The sequence below is a fragment of the Temnothorax longispinosus genome, chromosome 9 (genome assembly GCF_030848805.1).
Source record: "Temnothorax longispinosus isolate EJ_2023e chromosome 9, Tlon_JGU_v1, whole genome shotgun sequence".
NCBI classification, from domain to species: Eukaryota; Metazoa; Arthropoda; class Insecta; order Hymenoptera; family Formicidae; genus Temnothorax; species Temnothorax longispinosus.
In genome coordinates, this window is record NC_092366.1 from 8374239 (window position 1) to 8393396 (window position 19158).

Genomic DNA, 19158 nt, shown 5'->3' on the forward strand with positions numbered 1-19158 from the left:
TCTGCTTTCCTCACCTTACAATTAACATTTTTTTCAGTGATGCGTACGTAAGGCTAAAAATCAGAAATTTTCTGCGGTGTGTCATTGTGTTTGGTAAAATCACTTTATTTTCGTATATACACAAATAAAGCACGAACTGACAATATATAAAATACGTATAAAGCATATAATCGGCACATTACATTAATTTTCCCTTAAGTTTGGAATAAACAGAGGGTTGGAGGAATTCTCGCCTCCTAGTAGAACTGCAGGACGCATCACTCCGATGCATTTGCTTCTCCATAACAATGGTACTCAACCAGAAGACAGTTAATCGAAAAACAAATATAATATCATTTATACCGTTTGTCTTCGTTTCAATGCTGCGCGCTTCACGGACATAGTACATTCTGCAATACGCGCGCGGCTTATAGTATACTTTTATATAATTATAAAACATGTTTATATATTTATATATATACAGGAGTGTACGTTGGAAATATAAATACTACGAACTTCGCAGAGACGTATAGATCCCGATATTAAAACTACAGTCAATTTCTCCTTTGCAAAAATTTAATTAACCTTCATCTTTCCCCTTACAATTTTATTATTTTAGATTCTCGGTTACTGACACTTTAATTTATAAAATTCTGATTTGAAGTCTACTGAAAATTAAATGCAAAATGAGATTTTGTTATTTATTTTCGCTCTCGATTACCTCCACTCGCTTAAAAACTATCGGTGTCTTACGCTGAGAAGAAATCGGCTTGAAACAAATCGGAAAATACGCTCGCAAAGTTCATGTAAGCATCTCAGATACACCGGCGCTGTATATAAATCTGTGAGATTGATTCTGTGCTACTTTTCCTTGATATTACACTAACTACTTGATCGCGCGCGGTATATAAATATCACAGTTTACAAAACTGGCGACACTGCGTTTTGCCCGTGTCCTCTTTTGCTAAATATTATACGGTATCAATAATTAATACAATATTTATATAAAATATGTGCTCTGTCGGAACCGACTATTTTGTCGTTTTAAGATTCGATTCCAACTAATAATCGCATCGCGATTTATGGAAGGATCACGGAATTTCTTAGTGGCGCGTATTAGTCCTCCAGCAGGGATATATAGGGTGTTTTTTTAAAAGTGCTCACTAATTACATAGCGGTATTCCTTATCAAAAATTGAATCAAAAAGTCCTGAATTTTTTTCTATAATACTTAATAAGGCAGTAATTATTGAATAAAGTCAGTCCAATCAGCACTGTCTGCTACGTAATTAGTAGGCGCTTTTTAAGAATATGTATGAATGAGGATTCCCATCTCAATTTAAAAATTCTTGTAAAAAGAATATCGAAAAAAGTTGGATGGATTTTCGGCAGTGGTAGTTCGTAAATTATTATCGCAAGATCTGCGAGATGTCCTCTCGTTTCTTTTCGCACCTTCGAGGACTTGACGACATTCGTCAGTCATGCGATATAAAAGCGTTACGTCTTAAGTTAATTACTTCGTATATAAATGCGGCCATGTAAAAAGACAGCATACAAAAATATGCTCCTGCGCAGCACAATGGCGCGGTTTATCCAGGACTGATGATATGGATCTAAGTCACACGCTCTTTGTGAGAGAAGATTAACTGTCAATACGATTTTATCACCCAGATAAAAATTAAGTAAAAAGTATGCAGAAAAAAACTTTTCCTCGTAATATCATATTTCAAAATTTTATAATTTGTCGTCAACCATTTCATATATCTTCTTTGAATTCTTCGCAAATTAATTCGATTACATTCTTGAAGCTTTGTTCGCGAGCTACAATCGCGATCTCTTCATCGGAACCCAGGTAGCAAGCACTCGTCATTTTGACGTCAAAAGTCTGTCATTTTGACGTCTCTTGACGTCAATTGACGTCAAAATGACGAGTGCTTGCTACCTGGGAAGGCTCAGCGACGAAAGTTGATTCCGTGGATGCGAATGTGCCGCAGACATTGCTTTGAAACTCCAATCGATGTACGAACAATCTTCCATCCCCTGTGTTCACCGATCCACCGATGTCCGCACTTCAAAAATCTGTTTAACTTTCTGGTATTCGTATTTCGCACGCGAAATTTCCATGTGAGGTATAAAATGCTCTCCGACGCACGTCGTCAGCTGGAAGGAATCACGTGCGTTATGATCTGAAAAAAGACAGAAAAATATATGTGACAGCAGCTGCTCGCCTATATTCAAATAATTGATTTAATCGCATTAAAAATTTAGCTACTAATTTTTACTCCAACCATGGAGCCATGTGATATTTTGTAGAATTATATGAATAGAATTATAAATATTTGGATCGAAAAGTTAAATTATTACAAAACATTATATATCAAATCTTATATTTCATTAAATTACTTTTACATATTAATGTAATATTACTATTACTTTGTGACGATTATACATTGTTTCATGGGCGTCTTTCTAAATTCTGAATTTATATTTAATACTAAAAAATATCATCTTTAAAGTCTTCTTTTTCAATCATGCCACTCTTTAAAAATTTACGAATACAGGGGCAATGAATAATTACCTCGTTTTTACACGTATATTATCCTCATAATAAAGCTCACAACGATCGTGGCAAATATCGGCGTGATTTCTCCTGTGGTGATGGCAGCGGTGGCGGAAGCCGAGAGGATACTCGACTTCCTGGGTAGGTTGGTTTCGATATCGTTGGTCTCCACGTCTGGCGGTGGACAACCCATCCAGACTGGCGCCGACAATTTCTGTTTCTCGTGCGCCACCCTCATCCTGAGATCGTCAAACTCCCAGAAGCCCTTGCCTTTGAAGAAGTACGTCTTGCCTATCGAAAAAGCGAAAAAGTTATAGTAGAAAGTCGATAACAAAATTACACAGAAGAGATTTATTTATAAAACGTTAGAAAAATCAAGAATTGAAATCAAAGTCGAATGAAATATTAAGAAACAAAATATATGGTTGCCTATAGAATTATCTTTTACAAAAAATATACATTATCTTCGTTAATAATGTATTATATTTGGCGTTAAAAGTTAAATTAAATTTATTCATCTGTATAACAGAATTGTCTGAGATTAATAGTATTTGAGTAATTATTTTTATAATGAAATAATTTTGTCCGAGATTGTCAATTTCCGAAATTTACCATTTTTCCATTGGAAAACAGCATCGATGTCATTCCCAACGCCGGCGAACATGCTCATGTCCCTGGGATAATCGAGTTCCACGTAATTAACAGTTTCGTCGAACCTGCGTGGGGCAGAGGATTAAATTGGAGAATTAAATTTTATTTATGGATTAAAAAGATAGTAGAAGCCCAATATGAATCGGATTACAAATTTCATTATACGTCCGATCGAATGAGCTTCGATCTAAATTAACATTATCTTTCATTTTAATATCAGTCGAAGATTGCTGTATACAAAAGTTGAAAGTTTGACATTATGTTGAATTCTAGGCAATAAAAAATGAGAAAGTATAAAATCTGATTTGAGAAATTACACTACAAAATCACCTCCAATACATGGAACCGCTGAAGAAGTAAGTCTTGCCGTTGTGGCCCCACACCATGGCGCCGTCGATCTTCTGCAGGGCAGCCGGTAATCCCAGATATGTGAGCGGTTTTGGATAACCCGGCTCCAGATTGTTGGCGTCGAAGACGTAATACTCGCGACCAATGAAAAAGACTATCTTCTTATCCGGTCGCTCGTAAACGGCGTCCACGTGATTGATGCTCGATGGCAGATTGAACAACCTGCTGATCTCCGCCGGATATCCCTCGTAGATACCTTGGTCGCCTATTCGCCATAAATACTGCAACGCGGTACCAAAGGAGGATTAGAATCTCAATGCGGAATTGTTAATTCATTATGTTCCTCGAAAACTGTGCCGTAGAAAATACGCATATAATTTAAGTTATAAAATATAGGATATATGAATGTAATGTATAGGTACATAATAATTATTTTAATACAATATTTTAATTTTAATAAAATATTGACGATGTAAATAAATATAGCAATTAAAAATATATCATAAATTATATATATATTCTATCTTTATGCTCGAAAATCAAACAGATAATAATGTAAAATACTGGGCACTCATTCTCTTGTCCTTAGAAAATAATGTAGATATAGAGAGACTCTTCTTAGTTCCTTGCAATAAAGCGAGATAATGACATCTGAAAGGTTCATTATCATATCGTTCTGAGAACAGCAAGAATTCTTTTCGTAATTCCTCATTATATAATATTCCTTCTTTTTGCTCTTCTTAAATTAGTAGAAAATTTCCACACGTAAAAAAAATGCTCTTCTTAAATTTGATCGCTGCTTACTCGTCCTTTGAAGACGAAGACCTCCCTGCGGATGATGCTGATGGCGTCGTAGCTCGTGTCGCATTTGTCGGGCACGTCGTCCCGCTGTGGCGGGGTCCACCGATGTCTGAACCTCGGTGTGGGCCTCATTGTCGTTGTCGTTGTCGTTGTCGTCGTCGCCGGCCATGTCGTGTGATGCCGATGGGGTTTGTGCGGCCGGTAGTCGGGTTTCTGCGGGTAACGACCCGGTTGTCGAGGCCTGCCGTCGTCCGGATAGTGATTGGGCCTGGTGGGTCTCGTCCTCCAAGGCCTGTACGTCGTCGTCGTCGTCGTTGTAGTCGTCGTCGGAGGTGGCGGTGGTGGTTGCTCTGGTGGCAGTGGACCACCCGGTATATTGCCCCACAGTTTGCCTTCAGGAGCCCCTGAGAAATAATTATTTCATTCATCCATTACGTTCTCTTCTCTTTTGATTATTCAGTTTATAAATCTGTCAATATTAACATTCAACAGCGAAATTAATCCATTTAAAATAATTAATAATAAAAAACGTGACTAATTTAAATTCGAAATAAATTTATTGGAACCTTTTTTCTTTAAACGTGACACGTAAAATAAAAATTGGCCCAAAAATTGATTGAAGAAGATCATAATGACTAATTGAGTAATTAAAAATCTAAATTAAGCATCTGTATAATGCATTGTTATATATTATATAAAAATATAACATATATTTGATGTATATAACGAAAATTTGTTACGAACATTAAATTATCACGAAGGAGGAGTGAGGAGTTTTCGTTTTTCCAGAAGTTTTTTCGGGCTAGTATATGGCCCGAAAATGCGATACGGTCGACATTGCCTATCAACGCGAACACATCGACCGTGTTCGAGACCGTTTCAGAGAAGGCGAGCACGCGAGTACGCTAATGCGAAAGGATCGAGGCAAAAAGAGCTGATTCCGTTCTCGCTCTTTACATCCGCGAGCGACGAATTCATCCCGTCGTCTTTCATGCAGGATCCCACCGATCCCGCCCCGTGAAAAGAAATTCCGGGACGGGCGAGGTCGATATCGGACAATTTGTAACGAGACGTGTGTCTGCAAAAAGCGTAGCCTCTACAAAAAGAAGGTAAATTCATCGCATGTACTCGCATAATTGCAGCTATGTCACGCGACGGAATACTCGTAATTAGCAGATGCATCGCCGTCTCTTTACGCGCGCGTCGCTATTAAAAAAAAACTTTTAAAAATATAAAACTTTAAATATATAAAACAGATACCTATACATGTATAAAAATCTTAAAATGTATATATAAAACATGCTCCTCGTCATTCTTTTGTTTTTTACACTGAGAAAAGTATTTGGTATTTGCGACTATAATTATGCACAGTAAAATAATTCAGGTCGAGGTTTTTATTTTTGCAGTTATCATTGCTGTAATATTAGTAAATAATCTTATATGTATAGATTTCAATTGTAGTCATTTTTATTATATTTATAGTACGACTTACTACATAAATCACAGGTTGTAGTGTATAAAACCATGTTACGGTTAGGTGAATAATGCATGTTAAAGCTATGACAACAATAATGTAGTATTGAGTCAGCTATAATTTGCATTGTTAAAATAACTATAAAAATGTAGTTAGCCGAAAATAACTAAAAATTATAGTAAATTTGTGATGACTGCAACTATTTTGTTTCTCTCAGTACGGGTACTTATCAAATATTGCTTCGAGTCAAAGTTCATCGAGAAAAAATTTCGCTCTCTCCAATTTCTCCTATATTGTGATTATCCTGAAGTATCATCAGCCGTCGCGATCTTAATTATAGCCTATCGAAACTATTTGCCAGCTTCGAATGGGTGCATTTCCCCCCCCCCCCCCCCACGGCAAACCGTGCGCTTTCGATGAGTATCAGAGCGATCAAATAGAACGCGTTTGCAATTCGTCGGAGGGCTATTGACTCTCATTGTACGAGCATTATTTTACTTTGCGTGATTGACAATAGAGAGATATGGTGCGGGGAGAGAGGTGGTGCTTTTAAAATGCCTCTCCGCGCGCATGAGAGGTTGATTTTGCGCCACGGAATTTCCAAAATTCCACTCCCGGGAAATTAAATTTCCCGATATTACATAACACGAACGTATTATATGGCAATCGTACATTTCTATTGTTTCTATCTTACTTTTTTTCGCTTGAACAAGATGTAACTGCATCAATTCTTCTGATCGAGGTTAAACAGGACTGCCGATAATAATTACACTGCATTCCGATCAACATTCGATTTCAAAAACGTGAATTGACGTATATTCGATTTAGCGACAAGCAAATGCGCGATGCGAAAGTCAAACAATGTGATTGATTAGCGTTTTAAGTCCGCATAAATTCAGCCATTAAAATGAGCGTTATGCATTAAAGTGCGATGCACTTTAATTTCACCAATAAGAAATGATTACAAAAGAGAGAGGAAGAAAAAATCAGTCTCCCGTAAATATGTATACGGATTCGATCATACGTTTGACATTTGGACGTACAAATAGACAATATTGTGCGGTGATGTGCACAGTGACAAGTGACAGCGCCGTATATCTCTGTATTTATGTTATGTATATTTAAAGAAAGTAAAAGAGAGAGACAGGAAATTTATATGCTAGGTGCATAAATCACACCCGCATCGCGAGGAGAAAACGTATCGCCGTGGCAGAAGATACTTGGCGATATCAAATTGCCATTACGGAGCAATAAACTATAGCTGTTGATGACAAACGCGGGCGATTAAAATTCGGCTTTATCGTTGGCCACGTGTTGGCGCGATGCGTTTTTTTATTTCCTCGTCCCTTCCCTATCGGACGTGTTTTATCAACGCGGGCAAATCGCTCGTTAATTCCGCGCGGCCGCGACAAGCAAAACACACCCCAGATTGATAGGACTGGTGAAATTACGAATAAGCTCTTCCTCGCGACGCGTGTAACACGCGTGCGGGCGCACGGGCAACGATTCACTCCATTTCCCCCGTGTACAGCGTTACACATGTATACGTATATACACCGCCGTGTACAAAATTTACGCTATCGATTGTTCGGGCGAAATGTAACCCGTGTCGAGGGACGCCGATTAGATACATAGATGAAACAATAAACGCGGATCGCGCCGCGAGTGGGCGCGAATTAAATGCAAGTGAAACGGAAAATGGCAGGACGATTAAAATCCACTTTGCGCGATCCACAATTCGCGCGATAAACTTGAATTTTAGGTGTGACCGTAACGAAAAATGTTTATGTATATATGACAAATTAAGATATCAAAGAAAAAGAGAGAAAGGTAGAACGAGAGAATAATACATAAAATTATCAAATTCTGTCTCAAAGTGGTCTTAAAAAATATTATGTGATATACACTGTCGCTCAAATGTTTGGAAGCATTACTTTTTTTAAGAAAAATAGAACAGCGATGCTATATAATACTTCCAAAGAAAAATGTCATATGAGAAACTTTACTATCTGTTTTAACTATTCAACACAGTATTATTTGTTTCTAATCATTTTCAAAGTATTAGCAACACGTACTGTTTTGTTTTTCTTAAAAGTTTGAAAATCTTTATAGTGCCTAATTTTTAAATCAGGTACATCGTGTTATTAGCAGTTCTACTATTAAACATGTCAGTTAAATTACTTGATTAAAAACTTCATAAATCAAGGCGCTACTTTTATTTTATATCTAAAATAGTATATTGTGTTACAAGTGCTGTAAGATGGAAATTGGACGTGCGGAGTGGACGCACGAGCCGGAGGCGAGTGCGATCACCCGCACGTCCAATTTTCAACTTAACACACGTGTTACACACCCTATTTTATGTGGCAAGTGCCTGGAAAGTGGTCTATCACGCACGCGTAGCGTGCGTAATAAGGCACTTTCCATGCACGTGTTGCATAAAAAATGTATTATTTCACTATTTAAAACTTTAAACCTTGTTTTCTCGAAATGTTCAAAAATAGATATGCGATTTTCTTTACCTCTAAGGTATACAGATATATGCGATATATGCGTAATTTAAAAATTATATTAAAATATCATTACATAAAGGATTGCATCGCTCAATCTTCATACTGCATGCATTTTTCATGAATATATGCTGTAATACATATATGCAACAAAATCAGGGGTCATACAATTTTTTATAATAAAAACACGGTGTAATAATATTTTATATGAAAAGTTCTTTTGGAACATTTCTCTGCAAATATTTAAGAAAGTATGTTTAAGGATACTTAAAAAAGTGCAAAAATGTGGAAAACGTTCGAAAACGCTCAAAAGTCTTTTTGTACAAATTCTTTTAAATAGATACGATCGAAAATGAGCGCACATATGTGTGTGCACAAACGCGCGCGCGTTTTATATCCAAAAGAATGCAAGTTTAAAAGGGTCAAACTTCTCGGCGGTTTTTGCGAGCGATTGGCGTGCTTTGTGCGCCATTTGCATAGAAATTCGTACAGGAAATCGGCCGGAGCTTATTGAATGGTATGTGGATGCGATAGCTCGCGCGACGTTAACGGATGAACACCGCACGGTTCTGTAGTCGAATGATAATTAATATTCGCCAGTGACCTACCAATTAACGTAATCTAGACTATGGAAGATAGAGAGGGAAATAGATGGAATGAGGGTGCCGTTTCCTGAACACCGAATCTAATCTCGACTCCCGACCGTCAATGGCGTCGATGCAATTACAATGACGCGCTCGATAATTGCCGCTGCCTTTGCACCCTCCAATATTCTAATGTCTCTCCAATATTTTCTCTCTCTCTTTCTCTCTCTCTCTCTCTCTCTCTCTCTCTCTCTCTCTCTCTCTCTCTCTCTCTCTCTCTCTCTCTCTCTCTCTCTCTCTCTCTCTCTCTCTCTCTCTCTCTCTCTCTCTCTCTCTCTCTCTCGAGTCCTCCGCTATCGGGCACAAGTGATCTTTTCGTCACGCCGAGTAATTTCCGATTATAATAAAGAAGTTAGCTACCCCCTCTTTCTTCGCCTCGTCGCCGGAGCCTCAAACTTTATTACGTTAATATGAGTAAAGCTAAGGTTATTTTCGTAAAACTTAGGGGAACGATATTCATAAGCCGCAGATATTAGTTTTCTTAATTTTTAAACATTTTTGAATATTTCATATTCACAATCTTAAATTTTTAATTCTTACGCAAATCAAAAGTCTTGTTTAGTAATTTAATTTTATTTAAAACTAGCTTAAGCTGTCCGGCATTGCGCGTCGAGGAATCCGTGAAAACACATTTTCACCCCTTTTCACGCCGTTAGAGATCAAATTTCTAAAAATTCCTTTTTACTGGGTGCTTACAATATGGAAGGAATATATACTTCCTGAATTCCATGTTTCTCGGTTTAGGGTTTTGGCGTTGATGAATCAGTCAATCTGTCAGTCAATGACAATTGTTTGTAATATAGATTCTCAAGGAGAAGGAGAGAATCGCGGATTTTATTCCCGCGGCACAAAGTGCCTTATCTTCCAAAAGCCGCATCCATTCGAATAAACCGAGATGATCGCGCGTTAACGTGCATGCAGCAACTATAGCGATTATGTGAGAAGTTACGATTCCTAAAAATCAAATGCGATCCAGACACAACGACGGGTTTAACTTTGGCGTCAGTTAAAAGATAAACGGACGGAAAGGAAACAGCAGCGATAATGATTTTGCTGCGAGGAAGATGAACACGACGTAGACGAATAATCATGCGGCGATGTCGTTCAAGAATGTATATCATCATCAACCCTCGACACTGTTTCTTTTTTTCTCCCCAGGTTTATACCGGAAGAGATGTTTTCGTCCGGTTTGGAAGTAACGTCGAAATTTATTGCCGCGAGTGCGCGCGAGGTATATTGCGCGTGTAATAAAAATGAAGGGAAACAACCGCCACTCTTTACGGCGTCATAAGCTCGCGAGCTACGAGCTGGCTGATATAAAAATCCCGGCGGAACCGAAAGTACTTCCATTCAATGCAACTTAAAACGCTTTCGGACAAATGTATTACTGGACTTGCAATTAGGAGTATTAACACCGCACGTTTGCAGATATATTCTAAATTTATATAGCCATCACCTATAATTTTTAAGCATTATAATTACATCAGAGAGAAAGAGAGAGAGAGAGAGAGAGAGAGAGAGAGAGAGAGAGAGAGAGAAGACTAAATTTGAGACTAGGAATGTGATGAATGAAACCGGAAGTAACTGATATAAATGAAGATGAGCGTGTTTCGAGCTGCCTTAGAATGCACAGACGTTAAGCGTTTTTGTTGCAACGAGCATTCCGCGTGAACTTTCCCAAGAGAAATTTCCGCATCAAAAACTAATTAAAGCACGGCTAAAAAAAATTCGATGAGTTCGTCGAAAATTAATGAGAAGAAGCGAAAGAGAACGCGCAAGAGGGAAAAGTGGATTTTATTGAATCGGACGATTTGATATGTTAATGTAGCGCAATGTGGAATGAGGATGTTTCATACGTACGGCACGTAATTTAATATTGACGATAGGTCGAGAGATTGAAAAGAAATCGCGGATGAAAACTGGGTCTTTTTTCCTCGCCGTTGTGGATTGAAAAGTTGGCGAGAAAGAAAGCTTTGCGGGCAACGTGCTTCGGCGGAACGCGCGAGCTTACGCGAACGTAAAGAAGAAAAGTGTATTTTGGTCCGTCCTTCATTATCCCCGACAAAGGCACTTTCGTATATATTTCACGGCAAGCGGTTTCACCGCATTGATTCGCCGGGGCCTTTCGTTTCCTTTTTCTGGAATTCCTCGCGGAAAATACGGGATGGACTGGAAAAATCTGCGGATTGCGACTCGGTGGTTTAAGGACTTACGAGATTAAATTTTTGAAACGCTACCGGTCAAAATAGTTCTATCGCAGCGAGTACAATACAATCAGATTCTTTTCAACCTTTATGTATTTATGGGAAGCAGGAAATAATATAGTTGAAAGAAACGAATAAAAGAAGAAAGATTTTAGATCGCAAAAACATACTGAAACATTTGAATTAGTTAATAGATGATTAATAATAATAATTTTATTACATTTGAAAAATAAAAACATTTAAAGATAATTTTATTTAATTAAAAATATTTTTCAATAATACAAATATTTATTTCATTATTGTGATTTCTGAGTGTCTATGATTTATTAAATTGTTACTTCAAATTTTTACAAATTTTTGTAAATTATGAACTGTAATTATTGTATAATTTTACATCTCGTTACATTCGCTTTCATCTAATTTCTCAAATTTTTACCTATATTATATAAATTTATGTATACTTTATTTCATTATAGTACGTGTCTTTACGCGTTATGAAAATTTTCATATTACGAAGATGATATAATTTCCATAAGTTCTCGATCGCTGTAATTCAACGGGTGCGCAATCAACGGTATCGTTGCTGAACACCATTCTCTTCAAACGAGAAGCAGAGGCGTACCTATCTCAAAGAGCAGAGGCCTCGGGCCATCCTGATGGACAGATCATAAAGCCCTCAAATAGAAAAATCGAGAAGAAAAGAGAAAGACAGTAAAAACGAAAGAGAGAGAGAGAGAGAGAGAGAGAGAGAGAGAGAGAATTGTCGTGGTTTATTTGCCATGATAAAACATGGTTGTAGGTCGAGATTTATAGTGCTTTGATGAAGCGGTGAAAATGTTTGTTTTCGCGATATTTCATCGATATTCTCCTCGTAAATCGATTTCGCTGGTTTAACTTCTTGACGACATATTGCGATTGCGAATACGCGACGCGTTGTTTTCCATAAAATATATTCCCGAAAAAAGAAAATTTTTCCCTCGAAAACATCTACTGTGTGTACGGCTGCGTCATTGAGTCCTTATCAAACGCATCGTATACATTACTGCGTGATAATTCATTTATCTTCCGCCTGTGCTTTTGTAACGTAATACTCGAAATTCAGGCGCTATCGTATTTATTTTTGTTAGCGATAGGAGTTTGTTTGTTAACAATTTCCCATGTATAGCGGTGTTATCCCACTGATATTCCACGTTTTCTATCCCGCATCGTATAGTTTCATTTGTTTTATAAAATGTCGTTTTTTGTAAAAAAAAAAAAAAAACATTTTATTTATGCGTTATTCTAATTACGAAAATACGTGGCAAATAAATATTTCTTTTACTAAAAGTGTCTCTTCACGTTGACGCTCGATGCTCATTTTCAGCAAGCAAAAATCTTCAGAAATAATATCTTTTATTTATCCATAAAATATTATTACTTGAAGATATTACTTGAAAATAATTAATATTTTACGTATTTCGAAGTCTATAGTTGATTGTACTGGGACGATTAACGACGATTCAGCGACGACGCTGAATATTAAACAAATTCAACTTCATTTCTTTGACGCTAGCGTTAAAGCGAAATCACCACGTTCACCTTGTTGACGCTCATTTTCAGCGTCTCATGAATTGGCACCTTAAACAGATAGAACAAACGTTAAATCTTATATATGAATAAAGATATTAAAAAAATGGGACTTGAATTAATTTACAATTTCTATGGATTAGATTTATCTTCGCTCGTCCGCGTGTGTTCTGTTCTGAACAACTCGACAGTACCTTCGGTATCAAAGTTTGATTTAAGACTAAGAGAGTACCCAAACTTACTTAACATCAAAGCAACCCCATAATAGGCTTAACAAACAGATCCAATTTATGACCGGCAAAGGAGATATATGGCAGCGGGAAAACAGCTGCAAGGAGCATACCAACTAGCAGGAAAGAGGCGTAAATTCTCGCGGGGGAGTGTCTAGACTAGAGGCGGCCAAGCGTTAAACATCTTAAGGAAGCTCTTGCGAACTTAAGTCTCTCTTGTATAAACAAGCTGAACCTTGTTAAGGCGGCTATGCAACTATAAGTGCATAGTGATTCATGACTATAGCTTTAAACCGAGATCGTATCACTCCGGTAGAGCAGTCGCTCTAAAAATCTGAGTAAAAAAATCACTCCTACCTTATATGAATCTCCGCATTCACTCAAATCAGAGTGACAACTCTCTCTTTTAGAATGACTATCGCAATCACGCTAATATATTAGTAGCAAAACTACTCTCTGAAATTTAGATAGTAATTATGAATTTGCGGCAGAGTAAAGTAAAATAAGACGTTAAACACTATCTCGCGAAAGATGAAAGATGCACGATTCCACTCTTTTCCGGAGTCCATCGACGTGATGTACGCCGTCGACACGTATGCTCGTCGCCCATAAACCACCGGTCGAACCCGGGAACCATCGCAATTTCGTTTGCGAAAGCCCGTACCAATAACCTTTGTCCTCGTGCCCGGAATAAACCATGCCCGTACTATGGAAACGTTGTTTCCTCGATTTTGACCTCCGCGTCGTGAACTTCGATCGTATTTTACGGAACGAATGTTTCCTTCGACTTTGTAGACTCGTAGGATACGATAACACACCCTCTTTCATTCCTTTCCCTCTTTCTCTCGGTCTCACTTGAAGAAAATTCGAGTTTAATTTCATTTCAAATTTAGGAATGCGAGTGCAATTTTTTTTTCACTTCAAGAGTCGAAAGCTCAAGTCGTAAACATTTTAGATAAATTTAAATCACGATTGTACAAAATTGACACTATTTGAAGAGAGAGAATACAGAGATTTATATAAATCTTCAATATATCGAAATTATGTAAAAAAAAATTCAAATAAGCTAAATAAGTGCTAAATAATAAATGCTAGATAAATTAAATTTAAACACTTTCAGAAAAAAAGGAGAAACATGAATTTCTACAAATACTAAATAAATTAAATCTGAATAATTTCTGAAGAAAAAAATTCGCCAAATGTTTTTCCTTAAAAAAAAGACCAAGGAATCAATAATTGCAGACGAAATTCTCTCGTTCGTTTTTACAGTAAAGTAAACTTCTGGTCGGATTGTTGCTGCTGCAGCAGCTGGAGTAGGAGAAATTATCTCGTGTTCAACAACAATCGCTCGAGTTTTCAAGCGCCTACCGCTGGCGCGGCGACGGCTCTGTACACGTATATCGTCAAAGTTTGCAGATTTCCTAACTTCTTTCCGCCTACGTTGCAACTCGTTCCCCGTTCTTTCTTTTTCATCCCTCGAAGTTCGAGAGGGCGAGATTAAGAAGTTCACGGGGAGAGAAAGCCGCGAGAGTTCCCAAGAAACATAGATTACCGCGCTCGGCCGCATCAAGATATAAAGAAACGCAATGAATGGAAGAATAAAAAGAGTAGTGCTTGAGCTAATCGTAAGATGTATCGATAAGTATAATTGGCCGAATTGAATGAAAACACCCCCCCGCGTTCGACATCGCGTTATTTATTATAAATATAAAAGCAGTTTTTATTACCGTTAGCACTTACGAAATTAAACTGTAGGCGATGTCTTAATACAATTTTACTTTGGCTTTCTCTCTCTCTCTCTCTCTCTCTCTCTCTCTTTAATATTAGAGAGAAATAACGTATTAATGCAATTAAGTCAAACTCGTTTATTGTTGCCGAGCGGAATAACGGGATAAGTACCGTCATTGGACATTAATTAAACTTAACAATTCCTATCTCGTACAAAACGTATAACATCTTCCTACCTTTTTACGGAGCACAATTAATTTTCAAGTCACAAATAAAATAGGAATCCTTGAACAAGAGTAACAGAGAGATGCCAAGGCACGAAGAAATGTTAGACGAGAGCTACTCGGATAGGTTAATGAGGCGATTTCGCCGAGTCGGCGACGCGAGAGGGGCACAATAATTGAAGGATCCAAATGATACTTTGATGACCGCATCCCTCTCACGGGTTTCCCCGCGGGAGCCGCTTTTTCATTGGAAGTGTGCTTCTTCAGCACGCACCTCCGCGGAAACGTATTTGTCTTCCCTCTCCTTGCAAACAGTAAATCGCTCTAGCGATGGTAATAAAGCGATGCGAGAGAAAGAAAGAGAGAAAGAGAGAGAGAGAGAGAAGTGAAAGAGAATAAAGTTTATTGCGCTGGAAACTTCTTTTCCGTGGAAAATCGTATAATAACTAAAGAATACAGGCATGCAGAAAGTATAACAATAAGAGGAAAAATGCAGTACATGAGGTCCCCGATGTCCACTTGTCATTAAAAAGAAGACAATTGCATAAAAAAATAACAAATTGTAAAAATAAAAAATATATATAAGGGAGACCAGGGCAAACTCGACACGATTTTTTCAAAGGCAATTTTCAACAATTAATTAAAATTAAAATTATAATAAATATTTCAAGCAAATTCAATAGTACGTATTTAAAGAATGTTCCTTCAGGTACAAAATTGCTTAAGAAAGTTTTGCTGTACGTTGCTTAGTTTTGCCTCCAGGAAAGGAAAAGTGACGCAAAGACAAATTTTCAAATTGAAAAATTTCCGGGCAAACTCGAAAACTCGACACTTTGCCTGATCGACACAATTTGATCTGGAACTTATTTTTTATTGTCTGAAACTAAACATACATTGGTTTTTGTGTATTTAGAAAGTGTAAAAATTCGAAATTAAATAAAACAATCATTGGAAATAATGAGAACAAAAATTATTGAACATTCAATTATTTTCATCTAAACTATCATGTCTGAAAAACAATTTATGCAAGTAAATCGCGTTAGACGTGCACACACATTTATCATGGGTCATATAGCTGCATGACAAGCAACGTTTGTTATTGAGAGCCGATAAAACGGCGCGGTTTCGACTTTGCCCAGAATGTCGTTTTTCACTTTTGTCGCTCCAAAAATATAAAAATTTTAAAAATATGCAAAAACTATTATCGGATTCATATAAAGCATCGAATTTTCCATCAAAATCACTTACTGATAGATTCGCAAGAGTAAAGCTCGATAAAAGAGTAGAAATTTTTGAGAGATCAGAAAAATTACTTTTTCCGTCAAAAACGCTTATGTCGCGCTAAAAATTACACCATAACTCAGAATGTCACCAAATTTCGTTGATAATACTGGCACATAAAGACGCATTTACAGTAGGAAAGGCATGTTTCTACGATAGATTTAAATTGGCAAAAAGCCTAATGTCAAGTTTACCCCAGTCTCCCCTATATATAAAAGTAACAATAAAATAGATGGAAAGAATTAAAACAAAAGGGAAACGAGATTTTATATATACGACAGTTAAAACGTTTATAAAATATTTTTCATTAAGATTGCAAAAGCAATTCTCATTATTGTTAAATTACTCGCAAAAACGTACGTCTTATCAATTTATGATAAAACCGTAATTGAGCGCAACTGCGAGCAAAATTCAATTCGGTGAAATCACAGCGTCGAAGAGCAAACAATTTCCTCTCGGTAACAGTTTTCCCTTCCTTTCTTCGCACGATTTCTCGCAAAAATTGCGAAGACACGTACAAGTTTCGATACGATAGCGTGTATAATCAACGAAGCGGATGTCATAGACGATACAAAGACAGAAAATTACGGTCCGTTTGCACCGATTCGCGTTTGCGAATGAATTTTCTTCACGCACGAGGCGGAAGAAAAGACAAGCGGATGTGTGCTTTTCGGGGAAAGCAGGCAGCTCGCGTTTCCGTGTAATCCGACGAAAAAGAATGAAGCTTGAGGGTAATGGAGAGAGACTCTGCTCGCTTTCATCCCTGGAAGGCGACGGTGCCGCGGCGCGGTGGGACGAGAACGGCCGATCTGTCGGAAACATCCGCTCGTTGGTTTTCAGAGGAAGAAAAAATGGATGAAACAAAGCTGGCGACGCCGCGACGAACGAAGAGAAGAATTCGGGCGCGAGTTTCACCGTGTCACGGGAATGCAAGCGGCAAGAGTAGACGCAGGATCCCGTGGAAATGCGGTTCTGCAAGACTTCACTCAAGAAAATATATCGTCGAGAAGTTCTTTGGACAAATGTTACAACCGACGGATTTATGAGTATGCATAAATTTGTACAATTATAATAATAAATATTCTATACATGTACGGAATTTAAATTTTGGATAATAAACAAAGAATCCAGTATGTATAACTTTAAGAATATACTTCTAGATCTTTTACCATTTCTGTCATTTATAATAGAATACACTTTTACATAATTCTAAGACCGGTACTCATAGTCGGCTCTTATCATTTAAGATCGCCTTAAGATACTATAATGTGCTTTAATTGGCTCATGTGATTGGTTCATAACATCTTAAGATTGTACTTAAGACGATCTTAAATATGAGATCCGAATATGAATACCGAACTAAGAACACAATTGTAATAATGTGACGATACTCTTATTTTCTTGCCTTTTCCTCAGATTAGTTTTAGAAAAAAATTGATGGAAGTAATTACTTCGATTATTCTAATAAAGCAAGATTCTTCTATTTTCAACCAATCTTGTTTTAAACTATTTTGATATTCTTGTACACGGCGAACAAAGCTCCATTTGTATATCATAAAGAACGCGAGACGTAGGGACGGCAGTACACAGGAAACGATTACGATTTTAAAATGACATGGTTATTTTGTCCTCAATTTTATAAGAGCGTTTCATATCGACTATACAAGTCGACTATATCTCGCGAATTGTCTGCCAGAGCTGCACGATTCAAAATTTATCGAACGCGAACTTCAAAATTTCACCCTCTGTATGCTGTCTGTGCCAGCTGCTTGTATTCTTCGCTACTGAAAGTATATGTAAAAGATATGCAAAAGATAGCGTAATTTCTATCACGTCGTTTATTATTAATAATTTCAACTTTAAAATAAGCGACCGTTCCATTTTCTTACGAGATATATAGTGCTTTCTAGAATAAATCAAATAAATCATGTAATAATCTTTTTAAAATAAATCAACCATATCTCGCAAACAAAACCGATTCCAGATCCATTGGATGTGTGAAACTTGCGGCATTTGTAAGTACGCAATTCGTCGCAACTCGCGGCGAATTTATCCGATTGGAAATATCGGGGAACGTTCTTTTTAGCTAAACTTCTTGCACGGTTTATCTTTCCTCTTTGTCTTTTCACGTTAATTAAAGAGAAAAAGAGTAAAGATGAACTGTGTAAGAAGTTCAGCTATAGAACAGACTTATAGTGAAGCACTACCGTGTCGCACGAAGCGACAGCGAGACTCGTTCAAGCGAGCGAGTCAGCTGAGTATACGCGCTACTAAGCTACTACGCGCATAGTAGGCACGACCTATCCCATTCTCCCCCTACTCTCACCCGTGACGCCCTCAATCATAAAACGAACACGCGCGCGCAATTTTGCGGATGCTGTAACTTCGCGAAAAATTGACACGTGACGAAGATGGATCTCCTGGACTGGCGATCGCGGGTGCGGTTGTTAGTACCTCGGGGTTCCAACTGTACTGTTCGCGGATACTACAATGAGTAATGGAACACAGGTCGCACACGGAGAAAGAGAACGAAATTTGTTTAACTATATTTATACCATTTAATATTTACGACGATTGCAAGACTTTCTATGTAATGTGACTCATAAAGGCTGAATGAATTCATGTATAATTAGTTCTCTTATTGAATTTTGCAGGTACTATCGTCTACATAAAGTTAAAGTTTCCTCAGTGATTCGATTAACGTGGAACTGACATCCTCGAACAAATTAATTCAATAAAGGAAAAACGTGCAAAGTATTTTACGTTATACATATGCAACGATAGATACGTGAAAAAAATTAAAAATTGTTGAATTTCTCCTACTATAATTATCTTAATAACGAAACTCAACATGTAACTTATTTTATTTGTATTTGTTGTAATACATTTAATATATTAACACTTACATCCCGTTACGGCTCGATGCTCTTTATTTCTTAATTTTATTTTATTTGTATTA

At 37.3% G+C, this 19158-nt stretch overlaps 1 protein-coding gene across 3 annotated transcripts in view; it reads right to left on the reverse strand.

Annotated features, from left to right (window-relative positions):
* Positions 1-84: 84 nt before the first annotated feature.
* Mmp2 (Matrix metalloproteinase 2) overlaps positions 85-19158 on the reverse strand; it is a 204108-nt gene continuing 185034 nt past the window's right edge. For all 3 annotated transcript variants that reach the window (XM_071789611.1, XM_071789612.1, XM_071789613.1), the window contains 5 exons: positions 4342-4742; positions 3520-3818; positions 3151-3254; positions 2557-2829; positions 85-2164 (listed from right to left, as the gene is read on the reverse strand). In XM_071789611.1, coding sequence (XP_071645712.1) covers positions 2564-2829; positions 3151-3254; positions 3520-3818; positions 4342-4742 — 1070 coding nt within the window. In that variant the 3' untranslated portion in view covers positions 85-2164; positions 2557-2563. The remainder of the gene's footprint in view (positions 2165-2556; positions 2830-3150; positions 3255-3519; positions 3819-4341; positions 4743-19158) is intronic.